The sequence below is a fragment of the Monodelphis domestica genome, chromosome 4, assembly GCF_027887165.1.
Source record: "Monodelphis domestica isolate mMonDom1 chromosome 4, mMonDom1.pri, whole genome shotgun sequence".
Lineage (NCBI taxonomy): Eukaryota > Metazoa > Chordata > Mammalia > Didelphimorphia > Didelphidae > Monodelphis > Monodelphis domestica.
Window position 1 is genome coordinate 33,695,907 of NC_077230.1, and position 19,132 is coordinate 33,715,038.

At 33.9% G+C, this 19,132-nt stretch overlaps 1 protein-coding gene across 2 annotated transcripts; it reads left to right on the forward strand.

The window, feature by feature from the left end:
• Nucleotides 1–7,947: 7,947 nt before the first annotated feature.
• LOC130459059 (neurabin-1-like) lies at nt 7,948–18,367 on the forward strand. 2 transcript variants are annotated; one of them, XR_008918332.1, is made up of 4 exons: nt 7,948–8,062; nt 10,088–10,208; nt 11,941–12,633; nt 14,433–18,367. XR_008918332.1 is itself a non-coding variant. In XM_056826335.1 (3 exons), exons 1-3 carry the CDS (start codon nt 8,008–8,010, stop codon nt 12,050–12,052), a joined length of 288 nt encoding a protein of 95 aa, XP_056682313.1. In that variant the 5' UTR covers nt 7,948–8,007; the 3' UTR covers nt 12,053–12,634. The 2 variants fall into 2 exon arrangements, 1 of the variants encoding a protein (XP_056682313.1); XM_056826335.1 differs by lacking the exon at nt 14,433–18,367 and having other exon boundaries at nt 11,941–12,634.
• Nucleotides 18,368–19,132: the final 765 nt, after the last annotated feature.

The window sequence follows — 19,132 nt, forward strand, 5'->3', positions numbered from 1 at the left end:
AGTTGATTGTTTCTAGCTCTCATCTTATCAAGAATGTCTCCATGCCTCTGTCAGTGTCTATTTCTGCCTCTGTCTTTCTCTGTTTCTTAGAATAATTCAATAATGAAAACAACAAGGGAACAGGACATATTGAAAACAATGATTGTTCTATGTACTGTATGCCTGGGTCCAAATGTTGTATCTGAAGCTTGTTTACTATCTGTTACAATGAACTATCTCCTTGGATTTTAGTTTCTTCATATGTGAATTGAAAGCATTGTTTTTGTAGTTGGAATTCAGCAATTTCTAACATAACTTCCTTAATGACACCATAACACAATCAAAATAATAATTAAAGGACTATAAGCAAAGTACACAATAAAGGGAGGCCCCTCAAACAACAAATTATATGATTTAAGTATAGGGTGATGGATAATGATGATAATAAAATAGCATAGCAAAATTTCTGCATTGATGATGCTTGGATGAATCTCACTGAAAAAATTATGTCCTAAAATTGACAGAGAGTTAAGATTAAGTAAGTGGACAGCACATTAAAAATAGAAAATCAATACACATTTTAGCTAAACCTAACATGTACAAAAACTTTTAATTAGAAAAGACACAGAGAAACAAAATGTTCCACAAAGTGGTAAACAAAATGAAAAACTGATTCTTCAAAAGTGCCAGAAAAAATGTTAGATCTTGAGCCCTAAAAAACCAAAAGTGATGTGGAATAAAATGTGAAATTGAATAAGAAACAAGAACAGGAATGTCAGAAGCCATAAAAATCATCCCTATATCTCCTTGATATTACTTGGTTGTATCCCAGATTACCTTTGTTTCCTGCCAAAACAAATGAAAACCCAAGAGACACATTACCTACCAGTAACCACATAAATGATCCAAATGTATGTAATACTCTTTACAAATCTGAAACAAACTAACTCAGAAAAGAGAACTGATCTCTGGAGAAAGTAACAAAAAAGTATTATTTCAAAAAGAGATCATTTTTTCCATATGAATTTTTTTCAGAAAATATAGTTTTTCCAGGTAACTTTAGGAATTATGAAGCAAGTAAGTTATAGACTAATTAATGCTATTCATACATACTGATTTTTTAAAAATATTTGATCATTTCCAAGCACTATTCATTAAAGACAAAGATCATTTTCTTTTCCTCCCCCCACCCCCCATAGCCGACACGTGATTCCACTGGGTGTCACATGTGTTCTTGATTCGAACCCATTTCCATATTGTCAATATTTGCATTAGAGTTTCGTTTAGAGTCTGTCCTCTGTCATGTCCCCTCAACTGCTGTAGTCAGGAATTTGCTTTTCCTTGGTGTTTCCACTCCCATAGTTTATCCTTTGCTTATGAATAGTGTTTTTTCTCCTAGATCCCTGCAGATTGTTTCGGGCCATTACACCACCAGCAATGGAGACGTCCATTACATTCGATTATACCACAGTGTATTAGTCTCTGTGTACAATGTTCTCCTGGTTCTGCTCCTCTCGCTCTGCATCACTTCCTGGAGGTCGTTCCAGTCTCCATGGAATTCCTCCACTTTGTTATTCCTTTTAGCACAATAGTATTCCATCACCAACATATACCACAATTTGTTCAGCCATTCCCCAATTGAAGGGCATCCCCTCATTTTCCAATTTTTTTTCAGAAAATATAGTTTTTCCAGGTAACTTTAGGAATGATGAAGCAAGTAAGTAATAGACTAATTAATACTATTCATAAATACTGATTTTTAAAAATTTCAATTAAATTCTTGGGGGGAAAGCTATAGCAATTTAACCCGCAAAAGCATTGAAAATGATTTGATTTGGATATGTACCTGAGATATAAAAAATTGACATTTGGAAAACAATTTATACGATTAAAATATTTAAAATGAGATACCCAAATCACATTTATCTCAACCAATATTTTAAGTCTTTGGCAAAGTAAAAAAACTCTATGGAGCAAAAGTTTACTATTTTTGGAAAAAAAAAAGGTTAAACAGTATCTTAATAGGAGTTGGCGGGTTTGACATAAGGAAATATTAGAAAATTAGTTGTTCAGTATGAGGAATTCAAAGGTGAAGTTGATCTAGTATATTTTATCTTACATAATTCCATATGAGTTATTAATGCCTTAAGGAGAGATAAAAAGATTTAAGGATATTAAATAAATTGTAGAGGAGAAAATATTAGATCCATTTGTTGATGATACTTACTTTAAAAAGTACAGGCAAATCAACCAAGCAACTGAGGCAGTATTTCCAGTAAGATTTCAAGCTACGAAATAGATTTAATAGTTCTATTTGTCAATCAGTCAGCCAGCCAATAAACCTTTATTAAGTCACTAACTTGACAGGAACAGTGATAAACACTGGGGCCAGGAAGGAAGGTCAAAGACAGTTCCTAGAGGTGAAGTGCTCAAAGATTATTGGGGGACACAATATGTAAAAATTTCACATAAACGAGCTGCTGAGAGCATGAGTTTGAAGTCAATCAACAGATAAAAAGAAGGGATCCTGCAGAAGGTGCATTTCAAAGTGGGTTTGTGAAGCTGCATGCTGAAGTTGGGGAGATCTGCAGCAGAGATGAGGGGGAAATCATTCTAGGCATGAGGAGACAGCCAAGAAAAATGCTTAGTCAGTTGATGAATCATCTTTTAAGGACAAGAAATGGACCAGAATCACTAGAAGACAAAAACATTTGAGTGACAAGAGCTTTTGGGTAGGACTGGAGAGTTAGGATCTAAGAAGAGTAAGTCAGTAAAGGTACACATGGGTGGGATGCTACAAGTCTTTTCTACATCCAATAATATTTCACAGATAACCTTGGAGGAATTAGGGGATCTCTGGGGCTTATGAAGAAAGGCAGACATGAGGAGAAGGGTACTCTGCAGGATTACTAGGATGCACTGGAGGGGAAGAGAGGCTTGTGGCAGGTAGAACAACCAGCAGCCTACTGGAGCAGTAGAAGACTTGCTCCAGGGTTTGGGCAGTGTGTCAGAAAAGGAAAAGGCATGAAGGAGATATGTTACAAAGGACAAATCAACTGGCATTCTTGGCAACTGATTGGATATGAGGAGTGCAGGCTGGGTTAGGTTGTGATTCTGGGGCACTGGGAGCATGGCAGTGCCCTCAACAATGAGAGAATTTAGAAAGAGGGAATAATTTAGATTATTTTTTGAGAGGGAGGACTGAAAGGAGAGGAAGACATGTTCTGGTTTTATAAATATTGAGTTTCCGATATATATGGGACCAACCAAAAATTCCCAAATGGAAACAAGAAAAAAAGTTAAAAACTATCCCACTTTCACTGGAGCCACTTTGAAAACCAATGGCCAACGAGGTCCTTTTGTTGTCCTCTCCCAGGACAATACTCTTTAACAACTCTGCCCACTTCTGCTCCCAAAGAGATAAAAGAAAAACGTGCTTTAGGACATCGACAACATGAAGCAATAGTTGTAAAGAGTGAAGAACTATAGAAACATGCATGGACTATACGCTTTAGCACCCTTGAACTATTTAGCTTTAGAATCTTTTTGTTTTTTAATTCTTACTATAAGCTTTTAATAGACACAAGGATCATTTGTTTTAGTTTTGTTTTTAGACCTGTGGCCTGAAGGAGCCATGTGCACTAGGAAAGAAAATAGGAAAAGTTACTTGGTTTAGAGGATCATATGTATCATCTAAGTTTCCCTAGTGCATATGGAAATATAAATGATCCAAGATAATTTCTTGGGATCTGAGAATGTCCATGAGAATAATAATCCACAGGAAGATCTCCATTGACTGCTGTTGCTGAAAGTAAGGACAAACTTGAGAACCCAATGACAGTTTTATTCTAAAGGCTAAAGCCAGAGATAGGGACTTGTGTATTTCTAAAGGGACCGACTTCTGTAGGCATGATGTGGCCTAGGAAGAAGAATCAAATTTCAGTTCAACAGGACTAAAACAATAGGAGATTCAAGAATGCCTGATTCCCTTTTACATGTGAATAAATTCTGTCACAAAGGTAAGTTTAATAAGAAGTTACGGTGGCAGCTGTGTGTGCGTGTGTGTGTGTGTGTTTTGAATCATTTTCAATTGCAAACAATACTTAATACTAAATCTAGGAGGAGATAGGAAATCTTTACAGACTACTGTGTAGAAAGACAGACATAAGGTGACATAGTTATACCTTTCTTTGAAAGCTCAATGCTGGAAGCACTGGATTAGGGAAGGATATGGCAGATTTTGCAGCAATAATGCAGGCTTCAGGGGAGAAAGACCTGCTAAGAAGTTTTGTGTGACAGAAGGGCAGGCCATGTTAGAGAGAAATGTTGGAAACGTCTCCACAGATAAGCTTTGGCAACTGGCTGGATGGAGGAGGAATGATGGACTGAGCCTGTGAAGAAGACAATAGTTGGTGAGGCAGGGTGATGAAATAGTGAGAGAGAGAAGAGGAAGAGGGGAGATTTTCTGATTAGAAAATAAGAATTTCAGCTTTGGAAATACTGAATATCAGATGTTTATAGGACAATGGTATAATTTAGAGAGGCATTACCTACCAAAAATTCCAGACTGGGATCTGGAAAGCTTACCACAATCTCAACACCCAAAGATTAAAGCCCAAATATTTGGAGAACCAAAAAAAAAAAATGACCCAGCCCAATATACTTCTTTTTCACTGTCCTCTGATCAGGACTGATCTTCCTTCACCACTCTGCCTACTGCTGCTGTCATAGAGCTAGAGAAAACATGCTTTTTGATGTCAGCAATAATTCACATTAGCTGTTGGGAGTGGAGCTATGTGGAAACGTGAGAGTGGTTTGGGTTCCTGAGTTGATTACATTAAAAAATTCCTTTAAAAAATCTTTTTCTCAATACTTTTCACATTTACATAAAAGGTTTTTATTCTTTTTAATTTTACATAGTTACAAGAGCCTTAGTTTAAAAGCCCTGGTTCACTTAAAAAATAAAACAAACAAAAAACCCTTACCTTCTCACTTAGAATCAATGCTGTGTATAGTTTCCACAGCAGAAGAGTGGTAAGGGCTAGTCAATGGGGTTTAAGCGACTTGCCCAGGGTCACCAAGCTAGGGAGTGTCTGCGGACACATTTGAACCCAGGACTTGGCTCTCAATTCACCGAGTCACCCAACTGCCTCCAAACTGGTTCATTCTTGAAAGAAAATTGAAAAAAGTTACTTTTCTTTTGATGAGTTACATGAATGATTCCAGTCATCCAAGTATCCCTGAAACTCATAAATTCTTTTAGATGGTTTCTGAGGAACTGAAGCTAACATGAGAAAAATGTTCCCTAGAAACTTACCCAGTCACCTGTGGGGAAACAATAACAGCAGATTCTAAAGAATGCCAGAAAAAGGAGTCCATGAATTTGTAAGAACACATATTTCTATATATATGATATGTCTGAGGAAGCAGAGACAGTTCTGTACTTGCTACCTCTGGGCTAAGCCATATTATCCTCCTTGAGGGCTGGTTGTTTCTCTCAAGCTCGGTGCCCACCATAAATACTTGTTGGCTAACTGGATTGATAAATGGAATTGTTTACACACTCGTTGCTAGGGGAGCTTGTTTTGAAACTTAGGAAGTAAAATTATGTAAGTCTCAAGAAAGAAAAAGAAGTCTAAATATTAAATGTTTAAAGGTGGTAAAATGGAAAGATTGGTAGGCCTAAGCTGAGGTATCTGTTAACTTTTACTGCTGCTTTTTGACTGCTGGCTGACCATTCTGAGTTTCAAGGCAACTGAAGAGTTGATTCAAAAGAAATGACTGGTGGTTCCCTTAAGAGGGCCAAACACTCAACAGCCAATAAGAGATCATAGAACATAGAACAACTGTCAGGTTACCAAGGAATCAGGAGGATTATAAATAAAGGGAGGAGACTGGGGAGGTCATTCCTGCAAAGGAAACCAAGGAGGTAGGATGTGTTAAGGGTTGGAAGGGTGGCAGTTTGATAAATTGTGGAATTATTTGTTTTAGAGTAGTTGCTGGGGATTTCTTTTTCTTGTGGAATGGTTTGATATGGAATTGGTGATTTTTGATGTATACATTTTTAAAAAATATTGATAAACAGAATCCTAAAGGGGATCTCAGAGATTTTGTCCATTTTCAAAGGAATTGAAGATTATTGAGGAATCTATAAATATTATAAAATACTATGGCAGGTTCCAGGGGGAAAATATATCCTAACCAATATCTTCTAACGTGTTTTCTTTTTTATTTTAATTCTTTCTCTTTTTAACTTTTAAACATTATTTCATGTTTTCTGTTTCATATGATTTTCACAATTTTGGTCAGTCCTCTAGTGAAAAAATATAAGAATATTGGGGAAAGAAGGAGTGGGATAAATCGTGGAAATTCATCTTTATATAAATATTTAGAAACAGAAACCAATCTATATGTATGTACTACATTTAAATAAATATATATAAGTCTGAATATAAAGATTATATCCAATTAATATCAATTATTAATTAATGATTATCAATTAGTAATTGTCACTAATCAGTAATTGATTAATTAATGATCATCAATGTGTAATAATCAAAAATTAATCATTGGTTAATATAAATTATTTATTATAAATCACTAAATTATTGAATTATTTTATTTTTATTTATATACATTTAATTAATTTATTTATTTTTAATAAATTTTATTCTTATATATTTATATATTATTGATTAATGGTGATTGATATTAATTATTTTATAGTCATTATTATTAATTACATCAAACAATTATTGATTTATTTCATGAATTAACATTAACCAATTATTATTTGATAATGTTTAATAATTAATATTAACAGATTATTGATGATCATCAATTTATCCTTAATAAATACTTGTTTAATATTAAATAATAATGATTGTGGAAAATAATAATGAATAATGATCATCAATTAGTATATGTCCCTAATTAATAATTGATTAATATTAATTATTGATTATTAAATTATTGTATTTTAGAGTATATTTAATTAATTAATTTATTTTAAATACATTTTCTTTTTATATATGTATATATAAATATATTTTATTCATTTTTGAATTTAATTTATTTATTTATTAATTTATTTAATTTAACTTTTAAATCAATTTAAATAAAGTATTTATTAACTTATTAAAATAGTAAAGTATTAATCATTAAATATTGATTGATATTATTACTAATTAATGACAATTGCTAATTGATTATTATTAATTAAAATCTTTTAGTATTTATTATTAATTAATTAACAATAATTAATAATTGATTCTTAATAATAAATATCAATTATTAATTAATGGTTGAGAATTAATAGTCAATTAATAACAATTATTAATTAATAACAATTATTAATGATAATCAATCAATAATTGATTATGTAATAATTAAATCATTATAATATAATGTGTTATGTTGTATAAATATAATAATATGACAGGATAGGATAGGATAGGATAGGATAGGATATAATCATTATATTATAAATTCTGATTAATTGAAGATAATAATTTATTAATGATCATTAATAATTAGAATTCATTAATTAATATTAATATTTAATTAACATTAAAGGATGGTTTTAGAGTATAAAGAAAAGAATGTTAGTCAATGTGCCTTGTACCACTTACCATAAACATTAATTAGGCTATAGCAAAATTGTATATACCTTTAGAATTCCTCCCCTTCCATTAGGTATAATGCTGATTTTCCCCCCTCAAATTTAATCAACATACAGGAGTAAATTTGAACATATGAGATACATTGTGAATGGAAATATTATTCTTGTGTATCTTGGGGTCTAACACTAAGATAAAAAGAATTTTTAAGGGGCGTATCAATTAATGTCAAAAGACTGATCATGAAAACTAATTTTTCTAAATAAAATTAACACACCACTGTACTTTGAAATTATTTATATTTTGTTGCCCATGCACTTAAATTTTTTTTTAATTTTTTTCAAGTAAAGATTGAATATTTTCTTGTTCAAGAAGCTTGTTGATAGCTTTTAATCTTCTCTGTGAAAAAATGATGCAAAGAAGAGTCCAGAACCTCGATTTATTTTCTTGTCAAATAGACAAAGGTAAGCTTTAACTATAAAATTGCTTATTTCATACATGTATGCCATTTTTCATCAATTTTATTTTTATTAATTTGTTTTTCACATCAATAAACATCAAATCTAGAAAATATTAAAAATATTAGGAATAATTCCCAAATGAAGATTAAGGAGTGTAAGTTTAACTGATTAATATTTTTGATATCATAACTTTTAAAATAATTTCAGAAAGGTGAGTTATATTAATAAGGCACTATTTCCATTGATATTCTTGTCCTTGTTTAGTGAAAAATAATATGATAGAAGATCATCTAACCATACCAGATATCAAAGTGTATTATTATAAAGTACTTATCTTCAAACTAATCTATTATTGATGAAGAAAGAGTAGTGGATCAGTGGAATAGAGTAGGTACACAATATGCACAGTAGAAATGACTTTAGTAATGTTGTGTTTCTTACATGCAAAAATCCATATTTTAGGGTCAAGAACTCACTGGGTCAAAAACTGCTGAGAAAACCAGAAAGCATTTTGGCAGAAACTAGATGTAGACCAATGCCGCACATCATGTATCAAAATAAGGTCAAAGTGGCATTTGATTTATGCATTCAGGGTAATGCCAGATTTAAATTAGGGGGAAAAGAATTATCAAATAAAGGACAGAGAACATTATAGGAGGTGCAATGGATCATTTTCATTACCTTTAAAAGTTTTCCACACAAAACCAGAGGGAAAGAAGAAAAATGGGAAAAAATTTAAAGATCTGATTAAGGCCTCATTTCTCAAAGATATAGAGCACTGGATCAACTTTATAAAGAATACAGGTTGTTCCCCAATTCATAGATCCTAAAATTATATGAATAATCAGTTTTCAGATGAAGAAATAAAAACTGTCTCTAGCCACATAAAAAAGCACTAAATCACTATGAAGAATACAAATTTAAACAACTCTTACTTTTCATGCCTATCAAATTTTCTTAACGAGACAGGAAAGGAAAATGAAAAATGTTGGAGGTGATGGGGGAATATTTGAGACACTAAGGTACAGATGGTGGAATTGTGAACTGATTCATCTATTCTAGAGAACAATGTGGACATATGCTCAAGGAGCTATACAATTGTGCATATTCTTTGAATTGGCAATATCACGACTAAGACAGTATCCCAAAGAGATTAGAAATTTTTAAAAGATGAAAAAAATGTCCCTTTATGTACAAAATAATTTATGGCAGGTCTTTTTTGTGTTGAAGAACTTAAAATTTCAGGGATAACATTCAATTGTGAAATGGCTGAAAAATTTGTGGTATGTGATTGTAACAATACTATTGTGCTACATGAAATGATGATTAAGATGATTTCAAAAAACCTGGAACACTTATATGAACTGATACATAATGAAGGGAGCAGAAGCAGAACAATGGGTGCATGAACAGCAATGCTATGCAATGATCAACTGTAAATGACTTTGCTATGCCCAGAAATACAAAGATTGAAAGACAGTTCTGAAAAACTGAAAAATGTTATCCACTTACAGTGGAAAAGGTGATGGAATCTAAATGCAGAGCAAAATATGTTTTTTTTTACTTTATTTTCCTTTTTTCCTGGTATGTTTTATTTCTCAACATGATGAATGAGGAAGGAAATATGTTTTACATGACTGCATATGTATAATCTTTATCAAATTGCTTACCTTTTTAATGAGGTTGGAGTCCAGGGTGAGTAGGAAAGAATTTGGAACTTAAAATAGATTTTATATGTCCTTAGAAAAAATTTTAATTATTAAAAATATATTAATGTGCTTATATGCTGAAAGGTAGAAAGTTCAGCAACATCATTGGTCTAGGGGAGACTGTAAACAGAGTCAGATATATATATATTGTTAATTATTAAGGAAAAGATACCGGTAAAGTATAAGTGGATGGCTTATAATTCCATTGCAAAGCTAGAGTGACCAGGCCAACTGTACTGGGAGGAAATTTTATTCTTACTGTTGCTTCAGATGTTTTAGGCTTTCATTATTATTACTATTATTATTTTTGTATTTATAGGGGACAACGAACTGGGGCTTTGTACTTGTATCTTCTTTGATCCAGCAGATGAGGATGGAAAGGAACCAGGGGTTTTTATAACTGAAATTATTGAAGGAGGTGCAGTTCACAAACTTGGATGGTGAGTTTGGTTTTGTAATTTTATAAGAATTGACTTTGTAGGGAGGATTTAACATCATTCTAAAAAGGGCTAATATTGTAAACATGGAAAGTGACTACACAAATAAAATCTCTGAAAAATATAGAAATATCAACTTTAAAAATATTGTCATGACCAAGCTAGTAAGGAAATGGAATTGGCTTGGAAACAAAGATTCTATAATTCCACTCCAACTTGGTCTGTAAACTGTGACTTTATTCTTGATCATTGAGAAGGTCTTTAATAATTGCCATAATGAGCCCATTGTAAACATGTGCCCAGCTATTTCCAAATCAGGTCAAATTAACAAGTATTTATAAATCTATACCATTCCAGAACCTGTGCTCTCCATGAAGGGATATAAAGAAAGTGGGAAAATAGTTCTTGATTTGGAGAAATGAAAAACTGAATTGACTAGGCAACAAACAAATTACTATTGTGTGCAGAAAAGATCTATACTAAATAAATGTGAGAAAATCTGGGTGTGGGGGATACTTTGGTTGTATTAGAAAAAATGGTATCCATGAGACACTGGCAACTATCTTCAGAGATTATTGAAATTTGACTATACAATAAAATAATTCCTGAATTGAGAGAGGGCTTCCTAGATATAGGAATGTAGGAATATACATTTAAAATATTACTATAAACTGCCCAAAGTGAATCCTTGAGAAAGGAAAAAAATAAGAAATGCAAATAGGTTGCCAAATCATAACTTTAACCTTGTAAGAATTTACTATGCAACTGAGGTCAAATGGTACCCTCTATGTCCTTGCTCATGATGTAATTTTGGACTTTAAAATAGAATTCTTCCTGAGATGACACTCTGTTACATAGAACTGAAAGCAAAAAACGCCATCAGGCTTTCTGTTTCAAAGCCTGAGGCTCATTACTTCTTCATCCCCAACTCACTTAGCCCAGATGGTTTTAGAATTTTTTCCTGCTTCCTAGATTGTAACAGAATTGATTTCTTTAGCTGCCCATCCTGAATATCCCAAATAAATGGTGGAAATTTTCTCCTCTTAACCTCCCAAAGTTGTTTTCTTTTCCTCAGTTTCTATGATGACATTTATCTGTTTATTATCACCCAAGGTCTCTACAATAAAAATATCAACTAGAAGTTTCCGTCTGAATTATCGTCTCCTTACTCAGTCTTCAGTCAGTGGGGCATTGTCTGATACCTCAGAAGAATCATTTGTTTTAGTTTCTGCAGATCCTATTGACTTTCTGAAGAATATTAAAATTGAAACAATATTCTGATAATTGTTTGTAGGAGGGCATCTGTGTTTGTGGATGATTTCTCTTGGATCCTTCTCACTGTGTTTTCCAAGATCTGCCAAAGTCCTTTCCTTTTTCAATCTCATTTCATTATTGAGACTTAGCCAGCTGGAAAGGCTTGGAGTACAGACCCAGTTATGAACACTAATCATCCTTGAAGCCCACTTAAAAAAAAATCCAGGGAAGAATCCCCAGACAGGCTGCAGGGTAATGAAATTATTGAGACACACCAGCCCTCTAAGTCCTCTGATTAATTTGTAGAGAAGTGGTGACTGAAAAATTTGTAAGTGGCAACCATTATACTAATGGTATGATGAGCCATTGAAGTCTATCTCTTAAATTAGTACCACATCTTCTAATCATACACATGCATTGGACTTTTAGGTCATAAAAATCTTCAATGTAATTTTAATTACTATGCAATTCTATTTTTCAGTATCCGTGTATTTGACCAGATTATTAAAATAGGTGACATCAATCTAATTGGATTGGATGAAGCAGAAATCGTCTCTACTTTTAAAAAAATGGACGATTCTCCTTTCCAGTAAGTAAATTTTCCCACATTTCTTTAAGATGCAGAGATTGCTAGATCATTGTTTTTGATTTGGAAATTTCTTTAGCAATGTGTTCAAACAGAAAAATTGGGGAGAAAGATAGCCTAATTAACATGTTTAAATAATTTCTCTTTTTGTCTTCTTTTGCTAGGAAATGACCCTCTTTTTTTTTCTGTTCAGCAGTTCACAAGACATTTTAGGACCCATTTGCACCTTCCTTTCTGAGTACTCTATCACATCTCAAGCAAACCCTTGATTTTCGTTTGCATTTATTTTTAGTTAATGAATTTTTATTTTCTTGGCAAATAATGCTCCTTGAACCTGAAGAGGTTTTTTTGTTTTGTTTTGTTTTGTTTTGTTTTGTTTTTGTAAGAATGAAAGCTTTTAGCTGAATTTCCCCATTCTGCTCTTTGCATGGCTATGTCTTAATCCAAAGTACATAAATTAAATGTGCATATTTTGTACCTAGGATTGAAATTGGCCGCGAACCACCTGAAGTCAAGTCAGAACTTATCGAACTCCTCGAGTTGTCAGAGGAAAGGAAGAAATATTTTATGGATTCGCTCATAGTACAGGTATTATGTGAACCAAATAAAAAAATGCAGAAACGCAAAATTCTTTCTTTTTTATCATAACAATATTAAAATAAAATTTTTGTTCTTTAAAACGTTTCCTTTCCTACTCTTCAGTAACTTCATCTTAATTTATTACATACTTTTTTATTGTTGCTCTTTTATGCAATTTTATCAATGTCTCTGAGATTTACATTCTAATCTTCTCTGATGCACTCCAACCTTCACCACTGAATTATCATTTGTAGTATAGAGAATGAATTAAGCAAAACTGAACAATAAATACAGCAACTGAATCTGATAGTTTTGCTCCTTTCTGAACAACGGAGATATATACATGTGTGTATGTGTATGTATATTTTTATATCTCTAACTTTTGTCCCAGTCTAAGATTTTCCATTACAATTAGTCAGAGGATGGCAATCTTTTAATGCTGCTTTAATTTACCTTAGTTTTAAAGAGCCTTCTGTTTCTGCTTACTTTACATTATTTAATATGGGTTTTTTTAATGTCTTGTAGAATTCTTATTGTTAATTTCAAAAACTTAATAATATCTCATTATATAATATATCACAGCATTTGTTCAGGTTTTCCCAAATTAACGGACACTTTGTATTCAGACAAAGAATGTGTAAGTGTACACATATTCCCTTGATTTCCTGCCTTTGATGACTTTGGGGTTTCACTTCTATTCTAGTTGCATTGATTTTGTTCATGTTAAATCTTTCTCAGTAGTGCAAAATTCCTATTTTTTCTTTTATTATGATCACAAACCCCCTAGTTTTTTACCATCAATATGCCTCACAAATATTGGTCTAAGAGGTCTTATTCCTGCTGTTTTTCTAATTTTGAATGCTGTATGGGTATTGGTTGATATTAAGGTTGTATATGCAACTTGAATTCATTATGGTAAATTATATAGCCCTTTCCTATTCAAACCTTCATTTGTATCACATGATTTCCAGTTTTTCTCAGGCCTTCCAGAATACAGAATCCTTCCTCTCTCATTTTTGTTTTTGGGTTTTTGAACCCCTGGATTGCCGAGTTAATTATCTTCTGGGACTTCCTCATGGTAGAATATTTTATGAACTCTTAATTATTGTCAAGTAATCCTGAGTAATTTTATTAATTTTGAAGGTTCAGTTTGAGGACCTGTTAATTTTAGACCTCTTTTATTATTCTTGTTTTTAACATTTCCATTAAGATTCCTTTTCACAACAATCTCTGACCAACAATCTTTTTTTTTATGTCTTTCTGTATCCTATCTCAAAGGCTTTCCCCAAAAGGCTGGTCTACCAATCTGTAAGCCCCTGGAGGTGAAGGAATGTTTTATCTTTATATCCCCAGGACAACACACGGACTTGCACTTTTTAGATGCTTAAGAAATTATGATTGAATTAGTTGTTCATGTTGTTATGCTGATGCATAAGCAGGCTCTTGCTTTTTATTCTGTGCTATTTTGCTAGATGTTTTGGCAAACTCTTTAAAGTGTTTTACTATAATTTTGAAATGACCATCCTTCCTCTAATAATGATAATGTCTTTGGAAGAAAGATCAAAGAATATATTTAATCTTTCAAAGTGTGTATATGGGTATATTGGTATATATTTCATTTTGCAAAAAGTATAAAAGTATTTACTACTGCCTCCTTAAAACCTCTTTCCTATCCAATTATGAAATCTTTAAACATTAGCACATTAGGAGAGTGGATTTTGTTTGTTTATTTTAAGCATGTTCTTGAGATTTCTTAGCTTTAGGCCTATATTGTAATTACACTTTCTAAACATTTTCTCCATTTAAAGGAAAAAATTAGAGATATCACTATTGTGAGAGGACAAGCAAGTATTTGTAGAAGTCCAAGAGTACCATGGTACTGGATGGCCAGGTATATATATATATGTGTATATATAGGTATAAAGATATATATGTAAGCTTTTATTGAGTATGTAAACTAGTGGTTTTTTTAGACAAAACTTAGTGAAAGGTTAATAATAAAATAACAATATGCTTTTGCCTCTAAATTCCATTTACTGGGAAGATTTCCAAATTGGAGACTCAATTTAAAAAATGTATATATTCAGTGGGTTTTTTGGATAATATTTTCCTGATGAGGAATGGCCTCATCATTTCTGGCTTATAAATATATAGAATGCAATAATATAATGCATTAAAATAAGTAAATATCAGGAATAGAAGAAATCTGGAAACATCTTGATAAACTTTGATGTATAGCAAATAGAACAGATAAAAACAAAAACAAAAAGAATGTTTTTTTTTAACTTTACCTTCTGTCCTATAATTGAAGCTAAGTGTTGTCAGTTCCAAAGCATAAGAGCAGTAAGAGCTAGGCATTGGGGTCAAAAGACCAGCCCAGGGTCACATAGCAAAGAAGAACCTGAGGCCAGATTTGAATGCAGGACCTCCCATCTCCAGAATCTCTCTATCCACTCAGCCAATTAGCTGTTCATGAAAATATATTTTTTGTGAATCAAGACAAAAAAAGGTCTAGAGAGAGCAATGGATAAGCAAAAACTGTTAGGCAGAAGAATAGATTTAAAAATGTTATTTTAGAGTGTTTCACTGACTCCCTATTATGTAAATTCATGTTCAACATAAATAGCACAAAAAGGCTAGAGTCTCCTAAGCATGATGATTGTTCCTTAGGTTACTAAAAGTGTGGAATCAAGCATGAAACTCCCTAGGTTTCTTCAAATGGACAATATATTTTAGACTCTTCATACATCTAGTGATAATGTCCAGTTCTGATTGTATCTCTCCAGGACTTCTTAAATATTGACACTGTTTTAGTGAAAAATTCAGAGTTTTTTGCACTCATTGCTTTCTAGCATTATTGAACATATAGAAGGATGAATTTTTTCAAATATCTATGGTCACTCCAAGATAGATGCAAAGTTAAGACAGTGTAGTTTCCTAGAGTCACAACTTATTGTCATATTGTTGTTCAGTTGTATAATTCTTCCTAGGACACTCTTCAGAGTTTTCTTGGAAAAATACTAGAGTGGTTTGCTATTTCCTTCTCTAGCTCATTTAACAGGTGAGGAAACTGAGGCAAACGTGATTAAGTGACTTGCCTAGTGTTACACAGTTAATAAGTGTTGGATTTGATGACTGAATTTTAACCTAAAAGATGAGACTTTCCTTACTCTAGGCTTGACACATCCAGTGTGCCACCTACCTATCCTTGCTGCCATTAATATTCACAGTTTTAGTTGGATTACCTAGAGAAAAGAGTAAAATATAACTCAGCTGTGTGCCTGTGATATCAAATAGGGATAGGAATTTCCCAAAGAAGTATAACAGTGACAAAGGGTTGTAAAGTTTAAAATTAGTGGTTGGATGATGATTATATGAAATTATGTGATTGCCAGTACTTATTACAACTTGAGTCAGAATTTATTTACAAATAGAGAGGAAACAATAAAGAAGAGAAATGTAAAGGGGATGGAGAAGTTATCTATCCTATCAATCTAAATGCTTTTCTCTGGGTCTGCTTAATCCAGGAAGAGATTAATTAGCTCTAACCAGGAACCTTGCAGCCTCCTCCAAGATGGAAGTTAGTCTCTCTAAAATCTAGGAGAGGGATCAGCCTTTTACTCACCCAAGGGAATAATCCTAGAGTCAGAGTCCAATTAGAAGCGTAGTTCCAAACCCATGATCCAAGCAAGTCTCCAGCAAAGCTCCCTTGAAGACTATCTAAGACTATCTCCAGAAGACAATCTCTTCAGACTATCTTCTCAAAGACAATCACTCTGCCCTAAAGAAGTTCGGGGTTTGCTTTTTATGGTGACTTCTTGTCCCCTCCCCTCTTCTCAGGGGTCAGTCACAGTTTCCAAATTGTCTAGCACTGCCCATGGGGCAGTATGGGTAGGATCAACTTTTCACCTTCTGAAGGTTAAATTCTCATCAAAAAGATTCACAGATTCCTGGCTGACTGAGGTGTGAATTCTCTAAGTACCTTGCTAGATTCTCATCTAGTACTAAATATAGTGTTTCATCTTTTGTTGGTACAATTTAAAAGGAGACAAAGGAGAGTTAATCCTCTTTTTCTGTCTAGTGAAGGTACTAAATAGGGGTACTTAATAGTGTTAACTCAGGATAGACAGTAAAGAATTCCCTTTTCACAGGATACTGGGGTCCAGAGGATTGGGATGATGCTGTGTCCTCTCCCTTTCCATTAAGGTCTTTCCTGTTTTCGACCTAAGCATGTAATGACTACTTTAGTCTTGGGGAGACCAGTCCACTTGAAGGAAAGATCAGGCATTTATCTCAGTCTTTGCTTCCTTTTGCCTCTACCAGGTAGCTCCAAGGAAAATTGAACAGAAAAATTTGGTCAAATAAGGAAGTGCAAAAGTACTTGATCTACTCTGTGAGACAGCTATGTATTTCCTCTTCATAAAACATAGGCTTAATAAACACAGGGTCTGAATGCAGTTCAGGCTCTCTGGACCTCTGAAATTCAGAATGTTGATTTTATGCAGAACACAATAACCTCAAGACTGATGTTGGATCATTTATGTAGGAAAGGCAGTTAGAGGTTCAAGTTTGCTGAATTGAGCCCTAAAGATCTTGTGTCCACATGGAAAAAGCTGCCAGACTCTTAGAGTGGGGAGGACAGCCCATCCTCCTTCTGTTCAGGAGAGAATTATTTGCCACATGCCCTAGAGTCATGATGGTAAACCTCTGGCACATGTGCCAAAGATGGCACAGAGAGACCTCTCTGTGGACACACATATGCCTTCCATGGCAGAGTTAATTACTAGAAAGGTAGAAGAACTTGGGGTAGGGGGACTGCTCCCTTCCCCTCTCTCCACTGTGCATCCTTACCCCTCAGTACTCACTCCCATTCCTGAGTGGAGTGCTCAGGCTACTCTCCTCTCTTTCTCCCTCCCCTGTCTGAGTAAGGGCAGAGGACACTTGGTTGCTGGGTGGCATGGTCTCTAAAAGGTTCTAAAAGGTTTGCCATCACTATCCTAGAGCCTTTTTGGTGAACCTATAGCAGGTGTGCTGGAGGGGCTGCTCCCTTCCCCTCTCCATGTGCGCAAGGACAATTCTTATATCACCTGCCCCTCAGCCTAGCAGTCAAATGGGAACATTTCCTCCCTCCCCTGTCTAGAGTAAAGTCAGGTGTTCTTACATGCATCATGAGGGTTTCAGTTTGGTCACTTGCTCTCTAAAAGTTTTGCCATCACTGCCCTGGAGAATCAAAGGAGGAGATGCGATAACACCCCCCACACACATACCTCCTCCTGTCACAGGGCTGGGACAGCTCTGAGCATGTTCCATCTCCATTATCATGACATTTATATGAGAAGACAGGCAGATAGACAGGCAGACATAGTGCAAAATTCATTATTCACATTTGTTCTAAATGCAAGTTTAGGCCTTTCTTGAACCTCTAATATGAGAAAAATCACAATTCAAGAGAGCTGTGATTACTTCTGTTACAATGATTGGGAGAATCATGTGGCATAATTTTGGAGTTGTGTGTTTTTATTTTATCTTTAGAGCTCATTAAATAATATTTGAGTAAGTAGAGATATAGGCTAGATGTATAATTTCATTGAAATAGGGAATACTCATGTGTATAGTTAGAAAATCTGGAAACCCTACTACATTACCCAGAATATTTTTCCCTTTGTGCACATTTGAGTCAATTCACATAACTGTTTATAAGTTCTGTAGCTCCTCTCAATTGCTCTCTTCTTTCATGACTGGTCCTGGGTATCGGTAGTTCTTTTATTTTAGTTATTAATTAATAGAAGTTTAAAAATAAAATTTATAGAATATTAATTTTAATCTTTACATTTTGGTTTACCACAAAGAGAATTTTCAAATATTTTTTTTAAGATAGAATAGATAAATTTTTTCAAGCATGCTTTTCTGCCAGCCCACCTGCTTTCCCCACCATCTGTTTGAACCAGCTCTCCTCCCACTACTGCTGCTGCCAGCAAACACCAGATCTTGGGAGTGGTTTCTCCTCCCCCTGCATGCTCTTGGGAAGAGTGCTCAGCTGCAGTCTCCCACTGCTATTTCTGATTCAAGTTTCTGCACAGAGGGTGAGATTCCCCAATTTTTGGCCAGTCTTTTCCCCACTCCAGGTGGGTTTTTGAGCCTGTGCTAGCCATTTTTCAATGAGGAAAAGTGACACCATGCTATTCAGCCCCACCCCCTTCTAGTTTATAAGCTGAATTTCTTAAACTGACCCTTGGCACCCGGCTTGCAACTCAGGATTTTTTTCACAGGAAAGGGGACCCCTCTGCTGTTTTTTTTTTTGAGGGCACATTAACACAAATCAATGGATTTTAGATTTTATTTTTCTGCCTCCTACCCAAAACATCGAGGACTAATCTTTCTTTCATATGAAAATATGCTATTGTTCTCCCTTGAAGTTTTGCCCTTCTTTGAGTTTACTCTTTAAATAAAATCCATTCAGTCTTCCCCTTTCTTTTTTTGGAGGAAAAATGCTTTTACAAAGCATGCT